Genomic DNA, 25,864 nt, shown 5'->3' on the forward strand with positions numbered 1-25,864 from the left:
GATATAAAAAATTCTCTTTCAGTTATTCAAATTCTCTGTCCCTCTAATGAAGCTCTCTTGACAGATAAACTTGCGGCCTTGACACCTGCACAATGGAAACTAGAAAAAGACAGTAATCTTGCTCAAAGCTGACCAAGGAGGAAGTGAACTATAATTCTTGAGTTTTTTATTTCCCCATACCTCCCACTGTGAAACTGCTGACTAAATGCCACAGTAAAATGGCTGAGAGAAAACCTGTTCTCAGCCTTCCTTTAGTACTTTTAGCTTGCACAAGAATTTGCCACAGCATGGACTCGGGTCCTGCTCTGCACCAGGCCACTCTGCACGCAGGTGCTATATGTTTGTTTCTCTGCTCGAGAGACAGTAGTTACTTCCTCTTTAACTAGACACGTCTGTGGTTTCCACACAAGTCATCTCTGAACATGCTACTATTCAAAGAAGATAAAACAATATAGGTGTAGAGCTTTTCATAGTGATCCAACCCTCATCAAAGAAATCTACTGAACGTTCAAGGTGTGATCTGGGACAAAGGTCTTCACAGGGTGTGACACACTCACATTTTGCACTAACAAACACAAGTTTCTTCTTACAAGACTTGTTTCACTAAAATCTTCATCTGAACTGTAAATCTAAAAAAACAGTATCTAATTAAACATTCTGGTAGTGCATAGGGAAAAACATTGTTTTCTTTTGCTTGTTTGGTTATTTTTTTAACTCTCTTCTTTCAAGGAAATCTAATTTTGGCAATGTGTGGGATGGAGCACTAATCTGCTGTTTTAACATGTGTGTATCTGGAATTTTCGAGCCATGTTTCCTAGCCTTGTGAACCTTCTCAAAATACTGCAAAAAAGAAAGGCACAAGGGATAACCCTCAAAAGATGCTAAATTGATATTCACTCTTCTTGTGTCCTGATTCTACCCTGTTTAAAGCACTTACAGTCTAAACAACACTTAGTATGCTAACTAGTTCACATCTACTTTATTATAATAGGGCACTATTCCCATTAATTTCAGGTGGATGACAGCCTGAGGGTATTAATGGGACAAGGAGTGACAGGGACAGTATAACTACGCCCATTCTTGTGTTGCCTTAGAAGATTCAGTCAGACTCTTTTGAGATAAGAAGCTCATATCAGCAGGTGAGTTGAAAACTAGTCCACCTGGGAGTTGTGCTGGTTTAACTTCAGCTGTTCTCTCAAAATGGGTTAGTTTAACCAATGCAGATGGTTGCAAAAGAATTTTTAGCTCTATTTAGGCTAAACTAAAATTTGAAAATGGCTTTCTCTTTTTTTTTTTTTTTTTTGAGGAAGAAAAACTGAATGCAAAAGGAACATCTACACTGAGCTACCAAGGCTGCTCTGTGAATTGTTTTCATGCAATTGCCCTTCCCAAAATACCTCATACAAAGAGCCACCTGCAGTCACCAACAGGAAGGCTTACAGTGCAGCCCTTCTAAGAAAGCAGTCTTGTCTTCCCTTCGAGACCAGTTCCTGCTTAGGACTCACAGGGAAAGAAAGAGATGGTATAAATGGCTTAATGCTTGGAATAGGGAGCTGTGGGACTGTTCCTCAAAGTCCAGCTGTACCCAGTATGCTTCCAGCCCTGCGCAAGAACATGTAGAGCTGGAATGAAAGCTGGATCTGTCAATTCAGCCCAGCTTCCAGGCTGGGACAGATGAACAAACGCGCCTGCAGTAAGCATAGGCTCTGAGTTTATACATATTCCAGAAGTGCTCACATACTGACTTGTGAGGAAATCAGACTGATGAGTTATTTTGGTGCTAGTCTGCATACAAATGAATCCTCCCAAACAGGCAGACACCAAATTCAGATATGCTTTTTAGACAAAAGTAAATCAGCAGCCACAGTAATTTCCAAGACTTATCTAAACCTGTTTAATCATGCTAGTACAAGCTTGTTTTGAACAAAGGTCTACCACTCTTTGGAGAATATGAGAGAGGAAAAGAATCCATCCCCTACCCCCACCAGCTCTCAGAGGGATACATGCACCTTCTCACAGGGAATGGCAGCTGCTAGATTTAGCTTAGCTTTTGGCCGAACTGAAGCTTTCCACATAAACATCCAGGACATGGCCAGTGGTTAATAAACCATAAGCTGCTCCAGAATCCACAGTGAGTCTTTGTGGATTTTGTTAAAAGGCATACTGAGTAAAAACAGTGGAGTATTTTGTTTGTTTCATACTACAAGGCAGCAAGAAAATGTAAATGTTTTTCATGAGTCTAGATTCATACTATCAAAATATCCTAAATCAAGTTTCTGAAACCTGAAAGGGAGTTTTGAGCTTTTGCAGCCCAAGCTGTATCTGCTTATCCGCCCTCTGAAGAGTGGCTGACAGGGTGTCTCAGATGGATGGAAAACATTCCATAAGCAACTCCAGAGGGTGTGGTGGCACAGCAGCTTGCAGAGTAGCACAGAAAACACATTGATTCCTCCCGTCTACTGTGTCTCCTATTAGATGCAGTGCACCAGAAATGGCTGCTGTGAGGGTGGGTTAGAAAGTAGAAGGAAACTGGTGGAATACCAAGAAACACTCATTTTTTCCAAGAGATGCTTACTGGTCACTGCTAACACTGTTAAATCACTCACAGTGGGATTTAGCACAGTGCTTTCCTCTAGCTGCATTGGCCAGCGTGTCACGCTGCACACACAGATCTGATCTGTGTTTCAGTGTGAAGAAAGTCCACTATACTTTTGGCTGTAAAAACAGAGCATGCAGAAGTACATCTCTGACTATTTTAAACATCTCTAACACATCCTGTTGCTGTAGTAGCTGAATAACAAGACCACAGTATTTAAAATCTCAGAGGAAAAAATGTCAAGGCCCTTGAAAAATCTTCTGTTTCCTTTTTTTCTTTTTTAACTTACTCACTGAGTGATTTTCTTTTTTCTTGAGTGACTATTTTGAGTGTACACCAACAAGGTATACATTCAATCTGGTATCTTCAGACATACAAGCCACAAAGGAATACATCAGTGACTCTTCTCACAGCTTGTGTATTGATAGGGCGTAGAATCGAGTACAGAAAGTACAGGTTTGTGTCAGACAGATCACATTCGATAACACACAAAGCTGACAAGCAGTATGTTCCCAGTTTACTATAAATTACTCAGACAAATCAAAGCAGCACTAAAATAAGTAATATTTCTGGTCACTTGCACTATAAAGGAAATCAGTTTCTTGGAATTCACAAGCAGAGAGGTCCAATCCCAGCCCACAAATGCTGATCTTGGATCTTCTGAGCATATATTTAGACTATAATAATGCCTGCAAAGCACTGGAGACAAGGACACAGAACTGTTTCTATAATTGTTTATTGCTGCTTCAAGAGTCAGGCTAAAAAGAGATCAGAATGGTACTTTTCTGAACAAAGGTTTGGAAATGGGAAACTGTAAGACCTTTTACTGTCTAAGTCTATGGACCCTATATGCTGTTAATGCTGAAGAGAGACACACAAAGCTCCTTCAGAGCATGCTGGCAGAAAGGCTGCCCTTCCAGAGGACAACTCTACCCTATGCAACAGCACTGGGCTTGCTGACCTCTGGAAAGGGCATTTGGAGACAGTGCTGTGGTTGCAAGAGGACTGCCCAGCACACACCCCACTTCAGTGACTCCAAATTAGCCACCAGGCTCTCTACGGCAAGCAGTTTGGCATAGATCTGTGGGACTGGAAATTGTATGGGTGGGCACAGGGCAGGGACAGAATAAGGAAAGCATAAAAGTGGCTTAGAACAACTGTTCCAACTGTTCCCCGCTCCTTTCCCATGCCCAGTAGAGTGATGGGTATAGAAATAGCAGTCCTTCACCGACCTGCTTCACAGGCATGTGCTTGGAAGCTCTCAGTTTACAGAAGAAACACAGAAAGGCCAAGCTTTGTAACACAGCTTCTTTTAAATGCCTGAGATACTGCTACAGAGATATTATTAAAAGATTGCTATGGGCAGCTGATAATTTAAGAAGAATCAGCTTCCAAAAAATCTGAGTTTCTTGTCCTATGATAAGCCGCATGACCAGGCATGTCATTCTGTAAGCGGGGTGGGGGAGAAGAGTTTAGCAGTGTGGGAAAGAGAGGGTCAAGTCTACATAATCTATTTGTTTGTTTTCCTGCTTGAACAACAGGGCTGCGGAATGACACAGAATCAAACAGCTACAAATATAACCGAGAGTTATTCTGCTGAGTACAAATATAAAAATATAGAAGCAATTCCAATACCTGAAAAGTTTGGGATGCAGGTCCTATAAGAGATTTGTGAACAAACTTCTCTGAGGTTTCGTAAAAAGATAGTCAGCATTTGGTGCAAGAAAATTTTTGTCTTCTAAACTATTTTATGAGAGCTAACAATAAGCTCTCTCCAGTTGTGGCAACTGAAGACACACCCAAATAAGAACTGAACTTCACTCCAAAAAATGGGCATCACCTTGTTATTCCATGCTACTTGGCTGTGAGCCTACTATTCATCCAACATTTCCCAAGCAGCATCCCCTATCCCACTGCTGAGTGTCTCTCAGTAGGGCAACACCTAGAAGAACCAGTAAGAACCTATCTCTACTAGTATGAAGTGAGGAAGGTAATGCTGCTCCATGAATTCACAGCATGCTCAAGACAGGTTTTGGCCAGGACTTTAATGAGAATGGCAAGTATTCTGCTGTACAACTTATGGGATGCTGTCACAGAGAGGCTCTGTGATGCTGCAGCTGCTGAGGACTTGGTACTTGCAGGTGTGCACTTTGCCTACAACTTACTTGACGCAGGAACCCGGGCTTGGATATTTCCTGCTTTCTCAGCTATTTTAAGAGAGGGGAGGTAGTCACATGTGGTTTTCTTACAAGCTCTCTTTCAGTACTTGACTTCTTGGGGCCCAGTCCTGTTTGCACTGGAATGAATGAGCTTTCTGTCATTGACCCCAGTTTAACCCCTGACAATTCATTATGGACCTGACTGCTATTGTAGCGAGGCATCTTGTGATCTAAATTTTATTTTTAAAAATTACTTATCCATATATTTTGGAGCACGCTTCTAAGGTAGGAAAGTTCCCTAATTATTTTACAATACAGAGAACTAAGATACAGAAGGAGGATGGGCTGGGAATGCAAAATACGTCAGGTGTCTACAAAGCTGACTGCAAGTATCTATATGAGAACTGATTTCCTCAGTAAAGCGGGGTATGCTGAGCAAGCCATGCCACATATACCCTGATGTGCTGAGCTGCCTGGCACACAAACCTACCTTTGTTTTCCTAGGTAGGCACTGTTTACTCAGCCTTCTTCCCTAATGGGGCCCAATTCAGTCTCCGATAACCTTTAACCTGTTTGAGGAGGAAATGACACTGCCAATCACTTCCACACATCAGTCTAAAGGTTACAGGTCTTGCCAAAATGTATAAACCCAGCCATGAAGTCTTTAGCTGCCTGGTTTGGATCAGCAATTTAAACCTCAATAAGTATGCCAATGAGTATGAGATTGCAGTTTTCCTGCTACATTAATGCATGCATCTGTTTGCTGGGTGGGAACAGAAGAGTGACTCCACAGCTGATGGCTCAGGCACATATCTAGGGGTCATAGCTCCCAGGAGCAGGGAAGTCTGTAGGGTCAGCAGGTCCTCTCTCAGCATGCCAGCTTCCAGGAATCACACTCCTAGTGCTGAATTGTGACTTGGCCACCAGGGAAGCTGGGGATCCTGATGCAGTATAAGGGACTCCTTTGGGCAACAAGGCTCTTGAAAGCCAGTCTTGTGATGATCTGCACTTGGACACATAAATTCCTTTCACTGTGCTTACCAACACCTCCTGCTTTGTGTCAGATGGTCTTGGATCACAAAAATCCAACCATCCACTGTATGGGTAGAGGAACTGGTGCCTTCTTGGGTCTTCCTTTGCGACAGACCTGGGACCTGCCCTTAGCTTATAACTGTACCCACAAAGACAAAAACATCCCTGTATTCAGTAGCCTATATGCAATCTATAGTTTTTGTCCTACATTATGTGCCTGACGTCACATAGGAAATCTACATTGGCAGAGAACTGGGACACATCATCTGAGTACCTCCCTGGAAGTCTACTCACTGGGAGAAATTTCCTTTCAGTGGGAACAAGATGGGACATTTGAGAAGCAATTTAATTAGCTTCTTTGAAACAATCAAAGTTTTTGAAATATTTGGCCTGTAGCTGATTAAGCTTCTTGCCATGGCCGTAGCTGCTGTGTTATGTCTAAATTCCATGTGGAAATCAGTCATGACTAAACAAGTCCCTATCTCACGTTTTTACAAGCTATTCAAAGAAAGGCTCTATGTACCATAAAGAATTATCTGGAAGGCACATTGTTTTTTATCCTGTTGGTTTGACTGCAACTTCATTAATGCTAATCTACCTCAGTACAACTACAGGCTTCTGTAGTTACCTTTGATGACAGTGGTAAGGGCAGCAGCTCCCATTGTTTGCAAGAAGAAGAGCTACTAGGAAAAAACATGTAGCTGAGTTCTAGCAAATAATTTATTTTTTCCGGAAAAAATACAGGAAATGAGGGTTAGCTGGCAGGAGGGATGGGAGAGGAGGGCATACAAATAAATACTATTTCAGTAAGATTGTTAAAGAAAGTAAACCCAGGTAATTTCCTCTAATTCTGTTGAAAATAAATGATCTGGATTTTGTTTTGTTTCAAAACAGTGCTGTTGGGGAGAGATAAGCACAGTGAGAGAGCAGTTTTTCAATCACAGACACCTCCAGAATGCAGACATGCTGTCCCTTTAAATCTTACAAGCTTTAATGCTCCCAAGTGCTGGAGGGATATTCTGCAACATGGAGTTTCAGGCAAAATTCCTAACTGAAACTGATCTGCTTCACAGGCAGGAAAAGTAGTTGTTTATATTTAAATATCTTTCTCTGGGCAGTTGAAATGTGTTTTCAAAAATCAAGCTACAATAGAAGCCATTAAAAACCCCTAACATTTTCCAACCGCACACAATTGCCCCAAATAATTCCTATTCAAATTCAGGGAAAAATTATGGTAAAACTTCTGATACTATGATGAGGTCAGCTGTTGGCAAGTGCTAGTATTTTAATGACAACCATAATAGTAATTCATTAGCACCACTAGAACAAGCAGATTTAGCTGATGTGGAGTGGATTGGTCAACATTTTACTTACCTGAAACAAATTCTTATATTAAATGAGAGTTAGGAATGGTGACTTACCAGCTCTAAGAACCTCCTCACCACCTGTCTTTGTTTTAAGTTAGTTTCACCATCCAGGTTAGCTGTTTCTATATGGCACAGCCCATCGGGATCACTTGAGGAGAGCAGCAGTATGTCAGCAGGTATAATTTCATTACAGCGAAGCTGCACAAAGTCTCCAACTTTCACTTCTTTCCAGTATCTGCTTATATATTTCTTCTCATTCCTGAAAAAAAAATAAATATTTATATATATATTTACAGGACATATATAAAAATAAAAAGCACAGACTGGGGTGCTTCCAATAAGATCTGGTTTGATTCGTAACAGGAATACAGTGCCTTTGAAAAGTCCTCAGGTACTCTCAAGTTACGCTGGGAAAAGGTGATGCACACTGCTAGCAGGCCACTTCCCACCAACTTAGAACCAGGTCTGAGTTCCCAAGACACTCTTTAAAGTCCAGAGGACCACATGTGGATGTTAAACCTGGCTAAGTAGGGTAAGCAGGAGATTCACACACTCTCCTTTCCCTCCCTCCATGCTCCGAGCCATCTGTCTGACCCCATAAAGAAGAGGGGGCTGCTGTCTGTACCAGGTGAAAAGGAGTCACTTTCAGGGCAAGGGGGGAACTGACAACAGACTTGGGTGGAGGGCACCTGCTTGGTATAGCTCCTGAACATCCTCCATCACACAACACCCTCTGATGCACCCTCAGATAGCTTCCCCTTGTTTCCTCTTTCCAACAGGGACAAACTCTGTATAGCGCTGCATGTGATATTTGGACAAATTAGCTAAGAATCCCTAAGTGAAAGGCATTTCCACTGTCTATTACTAAACCTAGAATTACAAGGACACACCATGTGGAAAAACGCAGTTCCAACTGCTCTACTGGGAAAGGACACTGTCATTTATTTTAAATATTTCTGCAGTATCTCCATTCCAGCCATAGAGCCACCTGTTACATAAGCTAATTTCTGCTTAGTTACACTGAACCTTTTATTTTGGAGTGTAATTTCTTTGTCAGTTCAAAGACTTACCCAACAGTGATGTGTATGTTGTTTATTTAAATACAGCCACTAAGCTTCTCTAGTTTTAAAGGTCATGCTAGTTTGCTATTTTTTTTCTCTTGAGAGCAAAAGGAAAAAGGAATGGGTGATTGCTTAATTAATTCTAGCTAAAATTCAAGATTTTAGTTTAATGACACGCACAGACTCGTGTGCTTTCTTGGCATTTGTGTAAATTGCTTTCTTATGTTTTTGAAATAAATTAATTTCAGAACAGCCACAATATTAACTTGGTAAAGTACTTTCTGAAAATGGGAAGCTGCTATTTTGACACTTTTCTAAGCTGTCAGAAGGCCCTTTGCTGTGCAAGCACCGAGATGGCCGCCAGTGCTGGCACTGTCACTGTCACTGTCACCAGAGACAGACTTCAGTGACTTTAACTGGCAGAATGGGATTCTGATAGGGGGTGGTGGCAGCTATTTTATGTTCTTTAAAGTACAGTATTTTAAAATACATCTTTTCAGTAGTAATGTGAATAGATTTGTAACCCAATGGAAGCACGCAAGTTCTGCCAGTGTTGTTACTTTGGCGTTACTGATAGTCATGCCGTGCCTAATTCATCCTTGTCATACCTTCACCGATGTTACAGGAATTAGTAACTTAATTGGCTTTTATGCATGTATTTAGCCTAAATCCTGAACAATTATGTGTCAGGTAGCACAACAAGGATGTATCAGATCAGGTTTTACCTCCCAGAATTCCTTCATTATCCTTTCCTAACATCCAATTTATAAAGGGAGGAATGAAAATTATGGCTATGATTTCTACCTTGATAAAGCCTGAAAAGGATTAGTAAGTCAAGTGTAAAACATGGTAGTCTATCAAGGGCAGGTAATGTACATACTAGGTGCTGAAATTACTGATTCCCTCACACTCAGGCTGAAACCAACATTTAACTTTTCCTGCTAATGAGTATGAATTGCTTTGAAACCCAGCGTGCCATAAAGTAGTACAAATCACTGCACTGCCGATCTGAAGGAGTTGTAAGCCATGCAGTCTGTAACTTCAGATCCCTTCACATACAGCCGTTGCTCTTCATCCTTTTTAATTGAACTGTGAAACTGGGTGTTGATCAAATGCATGTACAGTAAGTAGCAGTATAGAAGTATGATCAGGCTAAAAATAGCAAGTAGTCCCATACTATGCTATAGGCACTACAATTTTTTATCTAACTTCTATTTGAAAAGCATTGATATTTTAGCATTTTCTCATCTCTCACATGCTTAGCAACTGCCACAACTATATATGCAGTGGCAGGAAGGGTGGACAAGGCCAAATGGCTCTGCTGGGACAAATTAAGTTTTTCAGCCTGGAGAAGAAGGCTGTGGGGAGACCTTATTGCAGCCTTTCAGTATATAAAGGGGGCTTAAAAGAAAGACAGACAGAGGTTTTTTACCAGGGCCTGTAGTGGCAGGACAAGGGGTAATGGCTTTAAACTGAAAGAGGGGAGGTTTAAATGAGACATAAGAAAGAATTTTTTTATGATGAGGGTGGTGGGACCCTGGCATAGGTTGCCTAGAGAAGCTGTGGTGGATGCCCCATCACTGGAATTGTTCAAGGTCAGGTTGGACGGGGCTTTGAGCAACCTGGTCTAGTGAAAGATGTCCTTGCTCATGTCAGAGGGATTGGTCTAGGGGATTTTTAAAGGTCCCTTCCAACCCAAAGCATTCTGTGATTCTATGATTCTATGAATGCAAGACCTGCACACACACAGACCCTGGGGCAAACCCCCCCTTTATCAGACACAAGGGAACAATATGGCCCAGTATTCCACTTGATCAGATCTCTGCTAACAAGGGCCACTAGTGGGTGGAAGATTACTGTTTGCATGGAAAATTACTTCCTCATCCTCCTCAGCCAGGATTGCTCGGTGTCTTCTAGCACAGCTCTGACTTGTCTCATCACAGCCTGGGGTGTATTAGAAGGGGTGTGGTTAGTAGGTCAAGAGACATTCTCCTCCCCCTCTACTCTGCCCTGGTGAGGCCACATCTGGAATATTGTGTCCAGTTCTTGGCCCCACAGTTCAAGAAAGACAGGGAACTGCCTGAGAGAGTCCAGTGCAGAGCCACTCCAGTGGAGCATCTCCCTTATGAGGAAAGGCTGAGAGAGCTGGGGCTCTTTAGCTTGGAGAAGAGGAGACTGAGAGGTGACCTAATTAATGTTTATAAGTATGTAAAGAGCGAATGTCAGGAGGATGGAGCCAGGCTCTTCTCAGTGATGCCCAATGATAGGACAAGGGGCAGTGGGTGTAAGCGGGAACACAGAAGGTTCTGCTTAAACTTCAGAAGAAACTTCTTTACAGTGAGGGTAACAGAGCACTGGGACAGGCTGCCCAGGGAGGTTGTGGAGTCTCCTTCTCTGGAGACATTCAAAACCCGCCTGGACGCCTTCCTGTGTAAAATTGTTTAGGTTCCTGCTCCGGCAGGGGTGTTGGACTAGATGATCTTTCGAGGTCCCTTCCAATCCCTAATATTCTGTGATTCTGTGAGTGGCCACTGCAAGTATTCTCTGCAGAGTATGGCACAATACTGTCTTCAGATGGGATGGTTCAGATAACTAGATGCCCTATAAATACATCAGTCCTTTAGGAGCATTCCCTTCACATGCTTAGCCTACTCTTCTGAACATGCAGGTTAGCTCACCTTGAGACAACTGTCACACCTCTAGCCAGTACAAACACACCAAGTGACCTTGTTGATAGAGTTACACTTTTGCCATTGACTGCTGCAGAGACAGGACTTTGTCATCCAATGTTTATTCTTGCTGTCACATTGTGCCAATAAATGGCAGAAGTTATAGGATATAGAGAGTAAGGAATGCCATACTTCTTACAAGTGAAAGGCTGTCTTTAAAATTTAAGCTCTCTTTTGTGTTTGTAAGGTGTGGCACACAAAAATACTTGATTTAAATTTTATTTGAAGTTCAGGGATTTGAGCAGTTTTGCCTCAGGGTGTCCTCACAGACATTATTCTTCCATTCCCTGTTTGGAAGGGGCCCCTTCCATGTCTCTAATGATGCACACTGCATTGGCCTGCTGTGATAGAAAACATGAATTAAACACAGTGTATCCGTATGTGTATCATTACACGTTTGGTGTCGTTTTCAAATGGTTTGATACACTTTTCATCTTCAGAGCAAACATAAAATTTAAGCAGATGCTTCATCTGAGCTCTCCACAGTAATAGCCAGGTTTGGAGGACACCCACAGTTCAACATACAGGACTGCAATGAACATCTGATCCCAGGGACCACCTCCTTGCACCTGCAGGCATTTAGGTAATGGAGACCACACCCTCTGCACTCCTACAGAACATCAACTAAATGCAGCAATTTGGGTACTCTTTACTGATCCAACAGTCAGCATTATTTTTCCTGGCAGAGTCCTGTCTGTCCATTTATCTGGTAGGTGCTCCTGAAAGCCCTTCCTCTCCCTGGTCTTTAGTATCATAAAATGATCTGCAGATTTTGCTGTCTTTCCTTTTATAATTAACCAGCTGATAAATTAATGTTTTTAACATGGGTGCGTTGGTCTATTTCTCTGGGACCTTGCTCTTTATTCTTGCTTTGTCCTGACTCCATCACTACTGTGTGGTCAATGACAGTCCTCTGCAGTCTCAGCACAGGGCTTCAGGTACTGCTTGCAAGGGGCTCTTCAACAAAAGCTTTTGACTCTTCAACAAAAGGTTTAAGTAAGTGTCATACAATCTCCTGGCGTATTTTGTTGGAGGGCTCAAAGAATTCTGGCCGGAACACAGGACTGGGAGGCAGCAGCTCAGTTAGTGGGTCCAGTCCCCTCCCACAGTTACATAAGACCCTGCCATGGATATTTAGGACAGAAGCCAACACCCCACAATTCCAGTTCTACCTGCCCTCGCTTATCACAAGCGTGAAGATATGTTTTAGTACCTATGACAAACTTAAGTTGATGCTACAAGAGGCCAAAGCTGCAAACTGTGCTGAACCATAGGAAGAGATCAGAGATACTAATTCTTATCTTTCAGATCTGGAGAGTTAGATAAAAGTCTTTCAAATCAATGTGCTGTCATGAACTGCTGCCATTCCACAAAAAGAATAGATGCTGTTGGTACTCTCCAGTTAAATCACCATGATGAACTGTTAATTTCAAACAGCTATGACCAGCTACTGTACTGTGTTATGTTGGGCTTACATATTAAAAACGTCCAGCCTCCTGCACACAACCCAATCTTCATCAATACATTTGCATGCAAAGAATATATCTGTCAGCTGTGGTTTAAGCCCATAGTCACATATAAATCTTCATGCTTCTCTCTGCCACAATCAGAAGCAGAACTTGCCAGTGCTTTCACTGTTCTGAGAATATCTTTGCAGGTAGACATCGACTAAAGATGGATGACTAAAAAGTCAGCTGGCACAGCTGCATCAACATCAACACTGTTAGCCAAATGCAAGTGTGGCCCTGGCAGGCATCAAACTCCTCTAGACACCGATGTTCTTTTGCAACAATGAAGTGCAATTAACCCAGCAAATCTGCTTTTGAACGTACAAAGGAAAGTCTGCAACATCCTTTCAAATGTATGAACATAGAGAAAATTACTTTAATTGCTATTAAAAATTTGTATTAGTTTACTTACTGCATATCTTTGGCCTGTGTTGTGTTTTGAAGCAGAACAGCCTGCAGGTTTGTGCCAAATTTGAGATTGGCTTTGGTTAACAGCAAAAATTAAACAAACCAACCAAAAAATATTGATTATTTTTTCCTTTAAATTTCAATTTTAAATTTAGAAACTCAGAAATTACATTTTCTTTTCCTATTAACCACACTTTTCCCTCTTCTGGTCTTCTTTGCAGCATGAGCTGATAAAGATCATGCCCATAACTTTGCTTTTCTGGCCATGTAGACATGAGTTTTTATCTACAAAAGGCTGAAGATTTCAAACTGTCTCTATTTAAACATTACAAAAATAATTGTTTCCTTCTTATGAATAGCTTTTAACTGTTTTGGTATAATAAGGTATTATTCAAAATGACAGTACTTAAAGGGACATAACAAAATTACACATACAGAAAATTTAAAAGGAATTTTTTTTTCTTTTTTTTGTCTGGGGAAAATATCCCAACAGTACTTGGTAGGAAATGTGAAGGCCATGAAGCTATAATCTGTTCCACTTGTGCAAGGCCTGCATACTAGAAATTATATATGTTAAATTGAGAATATAAGAGTACTAGGCAATCATTTCTTGCTTCCTGTACTCTTCAACTGACAAAAATTACAGTTAATGAGTGGGAATGGCTGATGCAGATTTGCTCCACCAATTCCAGTGAGTGGTTGGGGCACCCGTGCTTCTCTGTAACACTGCCCTAGCTTAGTCCCAGCACAGGCTCCTATATTCATCTCAGCAGAGCTTGTAAAACACATTCAGCAAAAGACAAAGGATGTTCTCTTGCCCTTTTTGGGGTGCTCGGGCTGGTTTACACAGCATACGCTACACAGGTTGCGGCTGCAACCCAGAGGTTTTTAAGCCTCTCAAAACATCCAACTGAAGTGTTGTTTCCCAGTCCAAGCCCATCCGCTGACCTGCTTTTGAAGTAACAATTGTCTTCACTTCAAAAGAAATCGGAATCCTTTGCCTTTCCCTGCCAGCTGAGGTTGGTCATTGAACCAACAGACTTTAAAAGAAACACAGCAAGAATTAAGTCTGTGGAAGAGGAAAAGCCCTCCACAAAAGACAGGTCACAGAGTTGTTGTGTATGAGGCATACTTTGGAGCTGTTCTTGATGTCGGCCAGGTCCTTCCTTTCCATCTCAGGAGGCAGAGTCAAAGAATGTATCAGGTACATCTCTGCCCTCAGTGATAAAACATATTCAAATCAGTTGGCTGCAAGTGCTGTGACAAGCGTCCTGGTTAGGACCAAGCTAACTACAACAACTTGAGGCTAATTGGCAGGGCCCAAGCAGAGCAGCAACTACAGAAGGAGAACCTTAAATTGTAACACAAGCACAGAAGTCCCACATCAGGCCAAACTATCTTGATGGAGGCTCTAGCTGTTTCTCAATGAGTCCTTCACACTCACACAGTTATCTCAAATTCTCTGTTCTTTCCCTTGACTGGGGGATGAAGTCCTCGTCTTCAACCCTCCACCTCTCCTGCCAACACTCCCGGAGATGTGGAGAGGGTTTACACTAACTGAGTGCTCTATTATGGGCACTGAGCGCCCATAGTGCTCTATTAATACTTTGGTGGCAAGCAGAGATTTTGCATAACTCGCCACAGGCTACAAAAGCAGAACTGGTGGGCAACACTGAAATCCGTGCACAAAAAAACCTGCTGTGTTATATCAAGTAACAATGACGATTTGAAAACTACAGGTGTAACAGATCTCAGAGTTTAAAAACAAGAGCTATCTATGAGGCCAAGGCATATATTACACCAAGTCTGAACACGCTAAGTATCTATGGAAACGCCTTGAGAACCATTTGGGTACAATTACAATGTTGTGGCAGAATGAAGGAAAAACATGTAGCGTATGTTAATGCCAAAGCAGGTTACATAATGCCCAGAATATGTCTCCATTCCACCACAAATGATAACATCTGTTTCTATGAAAATAAATCATGAAGAGGCTCTCAATCTGATATTAATCAGACAAAACAGATTAACAGAGTGTGTCCTTGAGAAATGTTGAAAAGAACAAAGTTTCTCCATGACCAAAGTTTCTAAATAGACCCCTTAATCTTCACATTAAAAGTTTTCTTGTTTTCACAGACTTCAAATACTCTTTTTTTTTTTTCCCTTGGATTAACAAGTGCAAATGTAAGTTACAGTTGCTAGAAGCAAATGTGTGTGCAATGATGAGGCATAAAGGTGCATTTTATTAAATTCACACTTTCTGAAAACTGCTAATGTTTCTGTTACAAGTCAAACTACAGAAAAAAATGTACCCAGGAAACCTCAGTGATTCAGGTTTATAATGTGGAAGTAATAATTTAACTTCTCTTGGCAGTGTTATCTCCATTATACCCCATGTTGAAAGAAACCTCACTATTGTTCACTATAATGAAACCTTTACTACCCGGAATAAATGATTTTTCAGCCAAGAAACTTGTTGTTGCGATAACAACATGAAACATAAAAGCAGAACATGTAATGAAACTTTACACAAACTGAAGAAAGAAAAAGCTATCTTCTAGAACTTGGATTTTAAAAGTCTAAGACCGTTTCAGAGAGACATCTAGTATTAATTTTAAGTGGTATGATTCTCAGCACTCCTATGTTTACTGCCAAAAATGCTAACAAACTCCCATCACTCTTCCAGTAAACAGATATATTGGGAGAGAAGACTATCAATTGCTTATACTTAGCAGGACAGATCAGTAATGGTTAGTATGGAGACTTCCTAAATGGGTATCACATAAAGGGCAGAAGAAGTGGAAGACCGGCCTTGATGTAACTTGCATCCAGCCCTACAGACATTAAAACCCACAAGTCAGGCACCTCCATACTAATGTCATAAAGCTTTTGATTGTTTGAGATGTATGAGAACTTCTCTTCTGAACAAAGTAATGCAAGTGCACAAACAAGTGCTTGTCTTCAGATGTCGTCTTTCTGAGCATCACCAAACGCAACACTTGCACTTGACAACATTGCTTCCTGGTAGCTAGAGCAAAAAACCACAGATGCAAAGGATATGGCTACCTCAGCAGCACACCCACAGCCAGGGAAGGTTCTCATCCTGAATTTCAGGGCCATAACAGATACTAAGATTGAATATTTACATTACAATAGTGTTCCAAGCCTCTGCAAAAAGATTCAGCTGAGCTTGGGGATGTGCAAACACAGAAGGAGAAAACAATCCCTTGCCTGAATGGAATCCACTCAAATTATAGATACTTGATGACACAAATCTCCTGTATCTGTGCCTGCTTCTTAAGCAAATTAAAGAAAAAGTGGGAACTCTTCCAAGGGAGATCTTAGGTGCCAAATTTTAGTAAGATGTAACCTCTGTGTAGAATTATTCCAGGGTCCTTGTCCTCTAAACCAGTAATTAATGATATGAAGATACTTAGGAAAACTGAGTGCCTAAAATTCAGGTGCAAGCTAGCTGCATAAATTCAGTGGACTAAATCCTCCATTCGGTGCTATTACACTGGCATTTAAGCCAGTTCAATCAGGTGACCATTCCAAGGGAGCTCTTCATATCTTAACAGTACATCTTAAAAGGTAAATATAGCATGGCTCTGCAGAGTTAATGAGAGAAATCACATTCTTTAACAGATTCAGACACTTCAATGAAAGTTTTTTTCTTCTCATTCCTCTGGTTCTACACATCTGCCTGATTAGATCTCAGGACTACCTGACCCATGCCATAAAAATGAATTAATATATTCACTACATATACACAAACAGCCATTTGTAAGAAAGGTGAAGAAAGGTAAAGAAAGGTGCTTCCTAAGTGCAACAGTTTTTATTTGAAAAATCATTCCAGTTCTTTTAGCTAAATATGTAACAGTTGAAAGAATTTTTATCAGTAAAAGTATTTCCTGATAATTATGTGCACAGCCCTGATGGAGCTGTTCACTGATACTCAGTTTGGGAGACTATTTTTTTCCACGTAACTGTGCCGTACAAACACATCTCCTTTAAAGCTCACAAGTTATCTAATCACTGCACAAAAGCACTCTAGAAGTTAACATAGTTCAGTCATTTTATGTTAACAAGTCAATTAGTGAAAAGAATTTTAATAATTCAGCACTTTCACATTTAACAGTCAAAATCAATGTCTCAGACTGAAGTATGTGTTTTCAATCTTCTCCAGTTCCTCTTGAAAATTACAAGGTTTTACATTTTCCTTCCATTTCTGTTCTTTTCTGGTAACATCCATCTATGACATCCATCTCATCTGGATGCTCTCATCTGGACAACCTAAAGTTCAGGCTGAGGATAGGAAAAACATTTACCTATCTAAATACCAGCCGAGATCTCAGTGAGTCCCAGGGTGCAATGCTCACATTTGGAACAACTGAGATGATGCTTTGCATGTTGGTGGCTCTAAATTTCTTCTGGCTGCAATTCTAGAAATTGGCTTTAGCTCATACTCCAGACTTTGCTACTTCCAGTGTAACACAAAACTAAACTGCTTAAAGAACTGGTAATGATTTTAAAAAAAAAAAAAAAGTAGAAAAAAAACCTTTCGGCTGTAATATTATTGGAAGAATCTTGCAGAAGAAAACAAAGTTGGATGCTACTATATATTTGCAGAAGATGTTAACAGTTCTTTCTACTCTGAAACTGAGGTACAAAGCTGTATATGTGGGTTACTGATTTGCAAGGATATTGGAAGCATGTTTCACTGTACTAATTTGTCAGTTCTTATGAACTTTGTTTAACTCTAGAGTTACTAAGGAATTACTTTACTCTCTCTGTCAGAGGAGATGCATTCAATGGAGATTGCATAAACAGGGAAATCTCAAACTCAGGCATGCTCAGGCACACCTCTGTTAGCACTGAGAGGTACAAAGCGAGATTTAAGGTGCTACCCTGGATAAAACTGTGGTCTATCTCCACATCTATTCAGATAGATACCTGCACCAAACACTCCCAGGCAGGTACAGCCAAGTGGGCAGTTCTACCTGGCAGTTGTGGATGCCTACTAGCTAGCAGGCAAAGCAAACTGGACACATCTGTGTGCTTTTGTGGTAGAAGAAAGGTTTGTCAGTGTTTGTGCGCAAACACTGACCTTACCTTGAATACCAACTTTGAATAAAAGTGAATAAAAGAGGCCACAGAATATTCAAAATTTGGCCAAAATGTGTATCACAGTAGCATCTGGCAAACTTTTGTTGATCAGATGCTGTACACTGCTTTTAGAGCCCTGTCACTGGTATGACTGGCTGACCTATGCCCCGATACAAATTCCCAGTGGGGTGAGATAATGCTTCACCTGTGAGCCACTGCTCATGCCCCATCATACTTAGGTCATCCTAACTGGCTATGGCTCAGCAGAAAGGAGGTCAGCAATTTTGGGGTAACTGGGTTCTCAGAAGTTTCTTCTGAGAAGGGTCAGCTAAGGACCTGAAATATGAACATAAAGATCTTTTTATTTGAAGACTTTTTTTTTAGTATTTAGTATTATTATCTCTTCTTTGTTGCTATTTCTCCATGCAGTTTCTTAAACACAAGAGCTATGAGACTTCTCAGAAGAGACATCTCTATCACAGTAACTGAACCAAACACAGAAGAGCTGGAGGTTGCTGCAGTGCTCTCCCTATGTTTGTACTGGTAGCCAGAGTGGAAGAACTGCCTGACATTTTTAATTTAGATCTACAGTCACTTTGTGAGAAGCAATATCAGTATAAATCCCTGGGGAGCCCCTGATCTGAAGTATAAGCATCTATCTCCAGCATCAGTACATCCCCAAGAGTGAAGGAGTAGTAACAGGCATTACAACTCTGAAGAATCCTCATTCTTCCATGTAGCTGGCAGAAGAATAGGCCTTAACTTGTACTTTGGGCTGATCTGAAAAGCACAGTTGAAGTTTTAAACATGGTGACTTATCTTAGGCTATATGTAGCCAATTTCTCTACATTTAGCTGCTCTCACAGGTTATGTAGCCTGTCTTACATTTCTGGATCACTGCTTGCCCCAACAAGACAAGAATACTAATGAGAGGAAAAGCAAACAGCCTCAGGCTATATCCTAGTACTAAGAGATATTTAAATTACTGTATTGTTCTCAAAACAAAATAAAAACCTGAAAATCTCTAAAATTCTGGTATAAAATAATAACCAGCTGTTTCCCAAGAATGCTTTCTTAATGAAGATCAATAAGGCCACATTTAAACTGGGACCTGATAGCACTTCCCAATATTCATGACTGACTATACACACTGGATTGGATCCTGCATTAGACTGAAACCAGGGTGTGCATAAACCTCAATTTGCAATGCTCTAGGTCCTGATGCAGTTTGGATTCAGCCTTATATAAAGCTGTTTTACAGAAATTCACAGATTATAGAAAAGTTCCTCACTTCCATCTGAGAAGAATGAGAAGACCAAACTCCATGCAAATCATATGTAGTGAAATCAATCTTTGAAGGTTTGAGTCAAAACAAGTATGACTACAGATGCAAATTTTATATTAAAAATTCTTGGTGAAAGTAAATAATAGCAATCCATACTGAAGAAGTGAGAACCACAAAATGCAAAATTCTGCTATTTAAAGGAAATGTAAGATGCCTTTAGTTGCATTTGATTAGTTCAGATCCAACAACTTCACTACTGTTGGTACTTACATATAAAAAAATCACGATAAGAATTCACTTAATGTTTTCAATGGCAATTTGACTATACTGAGAACCCTGTTTTCACATTATCTGTTGCTTCTCCTGAATTAAAGACGTTGGTCTTAATCTCATTAATATTCCAAACTTACTGGAGCCAGTCAATAAGTGCAGTTGAATATGAAATATTAAGCTAGAATAACACTTTTGTTTTACAAGAGATTAATGCACTCCTTTCCTGTCCCACTGATTTACAGTCAAAATGACCATGAATTACAGTCAACCCAACGGAATTATGAGATACAGTCAGCTAACGCAGACACTACATCTCAACCTGTTAACATAGTTATTCAAAGACCTTGGTAATTAAAGAGCTCTGCAGGGAAGTGAGTCATTTTTGCCACTTGTCCACAATTATTGAACTATCATCAATAAAAAGGGCAATTTATAAAGAATGACACACCATCAGTATAAATTTTGATAGCCTGTTTCCATCAGTTTACTAGACAATACATTTTCACAACAAAGTATATAATTCAATAATAATTTCCATAATAATTATCCTCCCTTTTAAAAAACTACCGAGGCAGTTACAACCTGAATATTTTCAAGAATTTGTTGGTTGTCAGATGTGTACGTATAGTTGTTCATATTTAAAATGCTCACACTTAAAAATATAAATGCTTCTTCACTATTGCCCTATTATAAAGAAATAGTGTCATTTTTGAACACTATTTCATGGAAACTTTTAAAATTCATTTTGAAGAATTTAAAATCTAAACAGGTCAGCTAATAGGAATGGATGTTGTGCTTTGATTCTTTTTACATGATAGGGTTACCTCATCAAACTCAACCTTTCTTGCTAATTACTAAATAAATTATTTGCACATATTATTCTCATAATTAGAAAAAAAATGTTCATGCATGATTTTCACTTACTGTTCACTGATCTCCAAAGCCAGGCTACAAATCTTGGCCAAAATTCAACAAGGTACCTAAATATATGTCTAATCTTGGGCAGAAAAGAACTCTTTCTGGCCAAACTCCAGAAAGAAAACTTCTCTGTAGTTCACATTCATACCTTCCTTGGGGGAAGAATAAGAAAACATTGAAATTCAATACCCTAAAAAAAAAAAAAAAATTCAAGGTCTTTACTGCAGCTGAAAGAAGCAGTGATGGACTGCAAACAACTCCACTTTTGAAACGCTCAGAAACTGAGCTTAGAGCAAGCAATTACAAATTGAAAGGGTTTGAATCACGGAGGAGGAACAACAGCATAAAAGAGTTTGTGAGATCTGAAACACCTCAGCAGGTGTCAGGCCACCCTGGTCATGAGCAGAGAACACAGCACTCAGCAGCCTGGCATACACTGAGACCAAAACGTTTGTGTCACAACCTCTAGGCAGAAGGTAGCTTAGAAAGGCATCAGTTTTAAAACTGAATTTCAATCTGATCTCCCAATGTGCTATCCCAAATTAAACTGATCTAGTCCTGCAGAGAAAAGTTGCAAACCTAACAAAAGATTTTTTTTACCCTGAACACTTCTTCCTTAAGTCTGTGAGAAATTAAAAAAAAATTGAATTGCAGCTTTTTAGAGAGAGATCTTCAAATTAGCTGAATTTTAACAAATTCAAAGTCTAATTCTTAAACTTCCTTTGCAGACTTTCTCTCTCCCTTGTACATTTTCATTTTCATCTCTATTACTCAAACCCATAACTGAGGGTTATTTTTCACTTCTTCTCTCCCCATCATAAAAAACCACCATGTGCTTTTCTTTCTCTCCCTCATGCCAAAGTCTTATCAAGACACTCATTTCCAGTCTTGCCTCCATCCTTTTTCCACGCTGGTTTTACTACAATCACTTTCCTTCTCTATCCTCAGCAAGTTAATGACTTTGAACCCAATGGCTCCCTTTGCTACATCCAGTTGAAAGCTAAATCCTCTCCAAAGCACCTTCCTCCTCTTTACCTAGCTTTTGCTACACCTCTGTTGATGGTGATCTCTTTTGTTGGCACCTTGTGATTGATTATGCAACTTTGTTTATGACGCCTCTTATGGATAAAACACTTTTCCAGACATTAAATGGATTGCATTTAGTTCTGTTAACTAAGGAGAATTCTTGGTACGGAAGACACTCCAGCTTCTAAAACTCCTGAAGCTGAAAGTCACGGCTGCAGTCCCCCTATGATGTGGGTCTTAGTCATCAAAGGAAAATAATCTTTTATCTGCAAGTACTAATTTAGACCGAGCTGCCTTGTAAATGCAATCGTACAAATTCTGAAAATGCTTTCCTGACTATCCTCAAAACAATCCATTTCTTCTGTAAACATATGTCCAGAGTTACTTATGTCACCAGGACAGAAATTCAGTCTAGATGCCTTGAACATGAAGCAGATCACTCCGTCAGCATGCTGCCAGCTTCTGTGCTGCCGACAGCTTGGTCTGCCTATGGAGACAAAGGCCATACACCACTGACACCTTCAGAAACTCCTGACCTACCCTGCTAGTTGAGCTGTGGTACTAGAGCAAGAAAGTGGTGAGACAGATTGTATAAATTCTTTTAATGTAATCCAAACAAATATGTTTCCTTGACATTTTTAGTTACATTCATTTATTCTGCATAAATATAAGCAGAATGTTTTATGGAGGACAGGAAGGCATCTTCAGTCGCTTTTTGTTTAAAATGAGAAAAAAATTGCTGTTGGCCCAAACCTTGTTTGAGAACTCCACGTACAGAGCATCATTTTCCTTCATCTTTTCAAACAACAGAACAAAGCAGAAACAGTGACATGATCTTAATCTCACAGGTGACACTGTATGCAGCCCCAAATTCTTCCTGTGACTACTAAGCATGCCTTCAAAAAATCCAGCCTGATAAATTCTAAAAATAAATGGAAACCACTGTGTTCTGCAAGGGTAAAAGTGTCTGTCACATACCTATTGATCTCTAATATACCCTTTACGATGACATACTAGTGATGTGAATATTTAACCTCTGGAGACTGTCAAATGAACCATGAGAAAGGGCAGCATTCTCTAGCAAAAAGGTTTCTACAGGCTATGCTACTGCCCGTATGCTGCTCCATCACAGCTGGCGACCCACTGGAGAAGACCAGGCCACTATTTGTAACACATGGTTCATCTGCCTTAGTCTAAGGCAGCACCAAATGAGACTCCTGCAAGAAACTCCACTTGGCACTTTGTGCAGTGGAGCTACATTTGCAAAGGTGCCTGTGGAATAATAACCAGCTTAGTTACAACACAACTAATTATCACTTCAGGCTAAAAGAGGGCTTCTAACCCTAATCATGTGCCAGTCTATTTTCATTTTTGACAAGGAATACAAAAAAATTATCTCCTTTCTTACCATCCTTCTATTAGTAAGCAGAACCCTTCCAGGCTGGGTTTACATCCTTTTAAGAGAACCTTGATTTTACATATATGTCTCAGACACTGATGAAGAGAGACAGCAGAAGAGTCTGCTGGATGGGGACAGAGAGATGAGAAGTACACGAGATACATATATACAGAAGAGAAATGTGTGAGGTATACATGGAGGAAAGCCTGTAAAAGAAGATTAAAAGCATAGAAAGGGAACCAGAGGCCATTTGAAAACATAGATCAATGGCTGTTAAGGAAAACTTCCTTTAACTTAAGCAAGAGAGCAGAAGTTCTCTTTTTGGAAAAATTTAGACAGCAATTTGAAACGGGGAGAATCTAAGGCTGGCTGGTAATAAAAGGCTGTTGCTTTGTGACTCTACTTTTGCTGGGGACTCCTAAGCTTTATTGCTCAGACTGCAACACGGGGCAGTAGCGTGCAGCTCTGTCTTCTGGATCCGCCACGTTAGTTTTGGGACCCTACCAGTTTGTGGGCAACAGTAATCTTTAGAGACATGGACTGTGAAATAAACTCACATGTTGAATATATGTTGCTCACTGGACTTGGAGGACTTTTAGCAACACAGGAGACATCAAAGAGAATCTCAGTGGAATATTCACCTTCAGTTTCACACATGGGGCATACTAGTTTTCAGAGAGAGGCTACAGCAAAATGTTGTATTTTATTGTCAGTGTTGCAAAGATCCACCTCAGAGCAGCAAGACTTGCTTAGCTTCTCTGGAGAAACCTAGGGACGGAAAACAAATTTCCTTATTTGTGGCTTTCACAGCCAGCCTTAGTTCACTTGGTAAATAATCTTGAGTTCTGTACATTTGATGATGTATTAAACTAAAGGAACCAGTAATATTTTTGTGTATGAGATATATGTACAATACAGACTATTGCACTTTGTTATCAATCACACTTTGCTTACGCATCAGTTCATTTGGGAAACATTACAGAAATTGTAGAGATGGTGAGATTGAAAAGTCTTCCTGAAGGATAAAGGTAAAATGATATAATCCATATATTGGGATTTTATGATTAGCAAGGTTTATCAATAGAGTCCTTCTGTTTCTTATTAGAGTGAATTTTATGGAAAGAAATCCAGCAACCGAAAACTAAAAAGCAGACTGCATCATTCTAGCTGGTCAACCCAGATATAGTATTTTTCGTGTCTCCTTCAACCCTTAACAAAGAGGTAAGTGAAGCATCAGCAGATGGGAAAGGAGGAATGCAGCAGGATTCCCAGTTTTCAGTTAAAATATTTTATCTTTTCACATAATGATGGTTATCTTTGAGTCAGAAAGCCTTAAATGATTTAATTTTGCAGTGGACTGAGTATTCTGCACTCAGTTTAATGACCTTAAATTTCAACGCTGAGCTCAGCAGAGGTCTATCTGCTGACAGCTATCACTAAAGTTATCCAATATTTAGCTGAACTCAGGTGCTTGGGGCTCAGGCTGGACTCAATATTTCCCCAGCAAAGCATCACAAGACATTTCAAGCCATGGGAGCTCAGACTGGACTTTAAACCTGTTTATATCAAGTGATTGTTTGCATGAGCTAGCATGCAGAGTACAGCTTCAAAATGAAAGGTTTTAAATATGGGTGTGGGAGTCAGGCAATCCTAGGTTTACCACAGACTGTGAATCTGTCCAGCAAAGCACTGAAACTGAGAGAGCCTTAGCCAAATTCCAGCATCTACCAGCTACAAATTTACACAAATACTAAGTGTCAAACTAGTGGCAGACTGCTGGTTAGAACTGACCGGTCAGCTGAAATCAAGGCAAGTTGTGTATGGCGTGAGGTCAACACCATCATCATCTGAAATCCAGAGAAAATGAGCAAAGATGACTCCTTGTTTTCTAAAAGGAAAACAGTATGAAATAATAGAAAACAATCAAAGTTGCCAGATTAAAAACCACTGAAATAAAGTATTTTTAAATAATGTAATCTCACTTTTAAGAAATCTGCAGAAGTAGGTAGTTGGTTTACATATGCTCCCCAAGTGTCAGACCTCTCTGTCTCAAAAATGATGAGACATTTTAACGATATTGCTGTCATTTTGCTTTTCTTTGGAAGCTTGTCTTAAGGCCTCAGGATGGACAGAACTTACACATTTCAATAGAAGATAGAAGACTGTCACTAAGTATCAACAAATCTATTTTTTCCTGGTCTAACATAATCTATTGCATATAGATCAGAAAATACAAAAAGGTGTTTCTCTAAGGTTAATCAACTACTTTGAGCAAATCTAAGAAATTAGCCAAAGTTAAAGTCCAATACTAATTTCTCCAATCTATGGAGGTGAATTATCTGATTCCTTTACAGTAAAAACCTATGGCTTCTTTTTATACAAAGACATGCATGCCCTTCTTCAAGCAGAATCATATGCTTTTATATTTTTCTAAAATAGCTTAGTGGAAAGATTAGAAAAGATAAAACTGTCTGGGGACCATGACTGTATTTTAACTGCTAATATACTTCATTCAACTCCATGCCTAATGTAGATCAGATACCCAGGTCACTGTATATGTCTTTGGGGGAATAACACTCTGTAAATGAAACTACTGATTATACTTGGATAGTATTTAGCCAATTTTTAAATTATTAAAAAAAAAAAAAAATCAGTTTCAGTCTATGAGACACTCTGGAATTTATGAAAATATGTGGACTATTATGGTGGTTTCTTAACTGAAGTGACATAATGATGAGAGACATAAATCTGGATTTTGTCACCAGTGTAACAGGATTATACAGATGTACTCAAAATACCCACTTTTTTTTTTTTTAACCTTAAAAAAATAATTGGGTACTATGCATTTCAAAACTTGCAATCATATTTTAGTGTGATGGTATAGTATGTGAAGAAGTACATTAAGTGCCAGAATGAATAACAGTGACAAAAGAATCACAGATCTCTCTGATAGTTACACGTCAAAATTCTCATTGATGACAACTGCAGCTTTTTGAC

The 25,864-nt window shown here is 39.9% G+C and overlaps 1 protein-coding gene across 1 annotated transcript in view; it reads right to left on the reverse strand.

The window, feature by feature from the left end:
• The window catches only part of ATP10A (ATPase phospholipid transporting 10A (putative)), a gene marked incomplete at both ends in the record, with an annotated part of 88,980 nt that overhangs the window by 37,153 nt on the left and 25,963 nt on the right, over nucleotides 1-25,864 (reverse strand). The window contains one exon of the mRNA XM_010172969.1: nucleotides 7,209-7,413. Within this exon, the coding sequence (XP_010171271.1) occupies nucleotides 7,209-7,413 (205 nt within the window). The remainder of the gene's footprint in view (nucleotides 1-7,208; nucleotides 7,414-25,864) is intronic.

This window comes from Antrostomus carolinensis, unplaced genomic scaffold (genome assembly GCF_000700745.2).
Source record: "Antrostomus carolinensis isolate BGI_N321 unplaced genomic scaffold, ASM70074v2 scaffold2638, whole genome shotgun sequence".
NCBI lineage: Eukaryota > Metazoa > Chordata > Aves > Caprimulgiformes > Caprimulgidae > Antrostomus > Antrostomus carolinensis.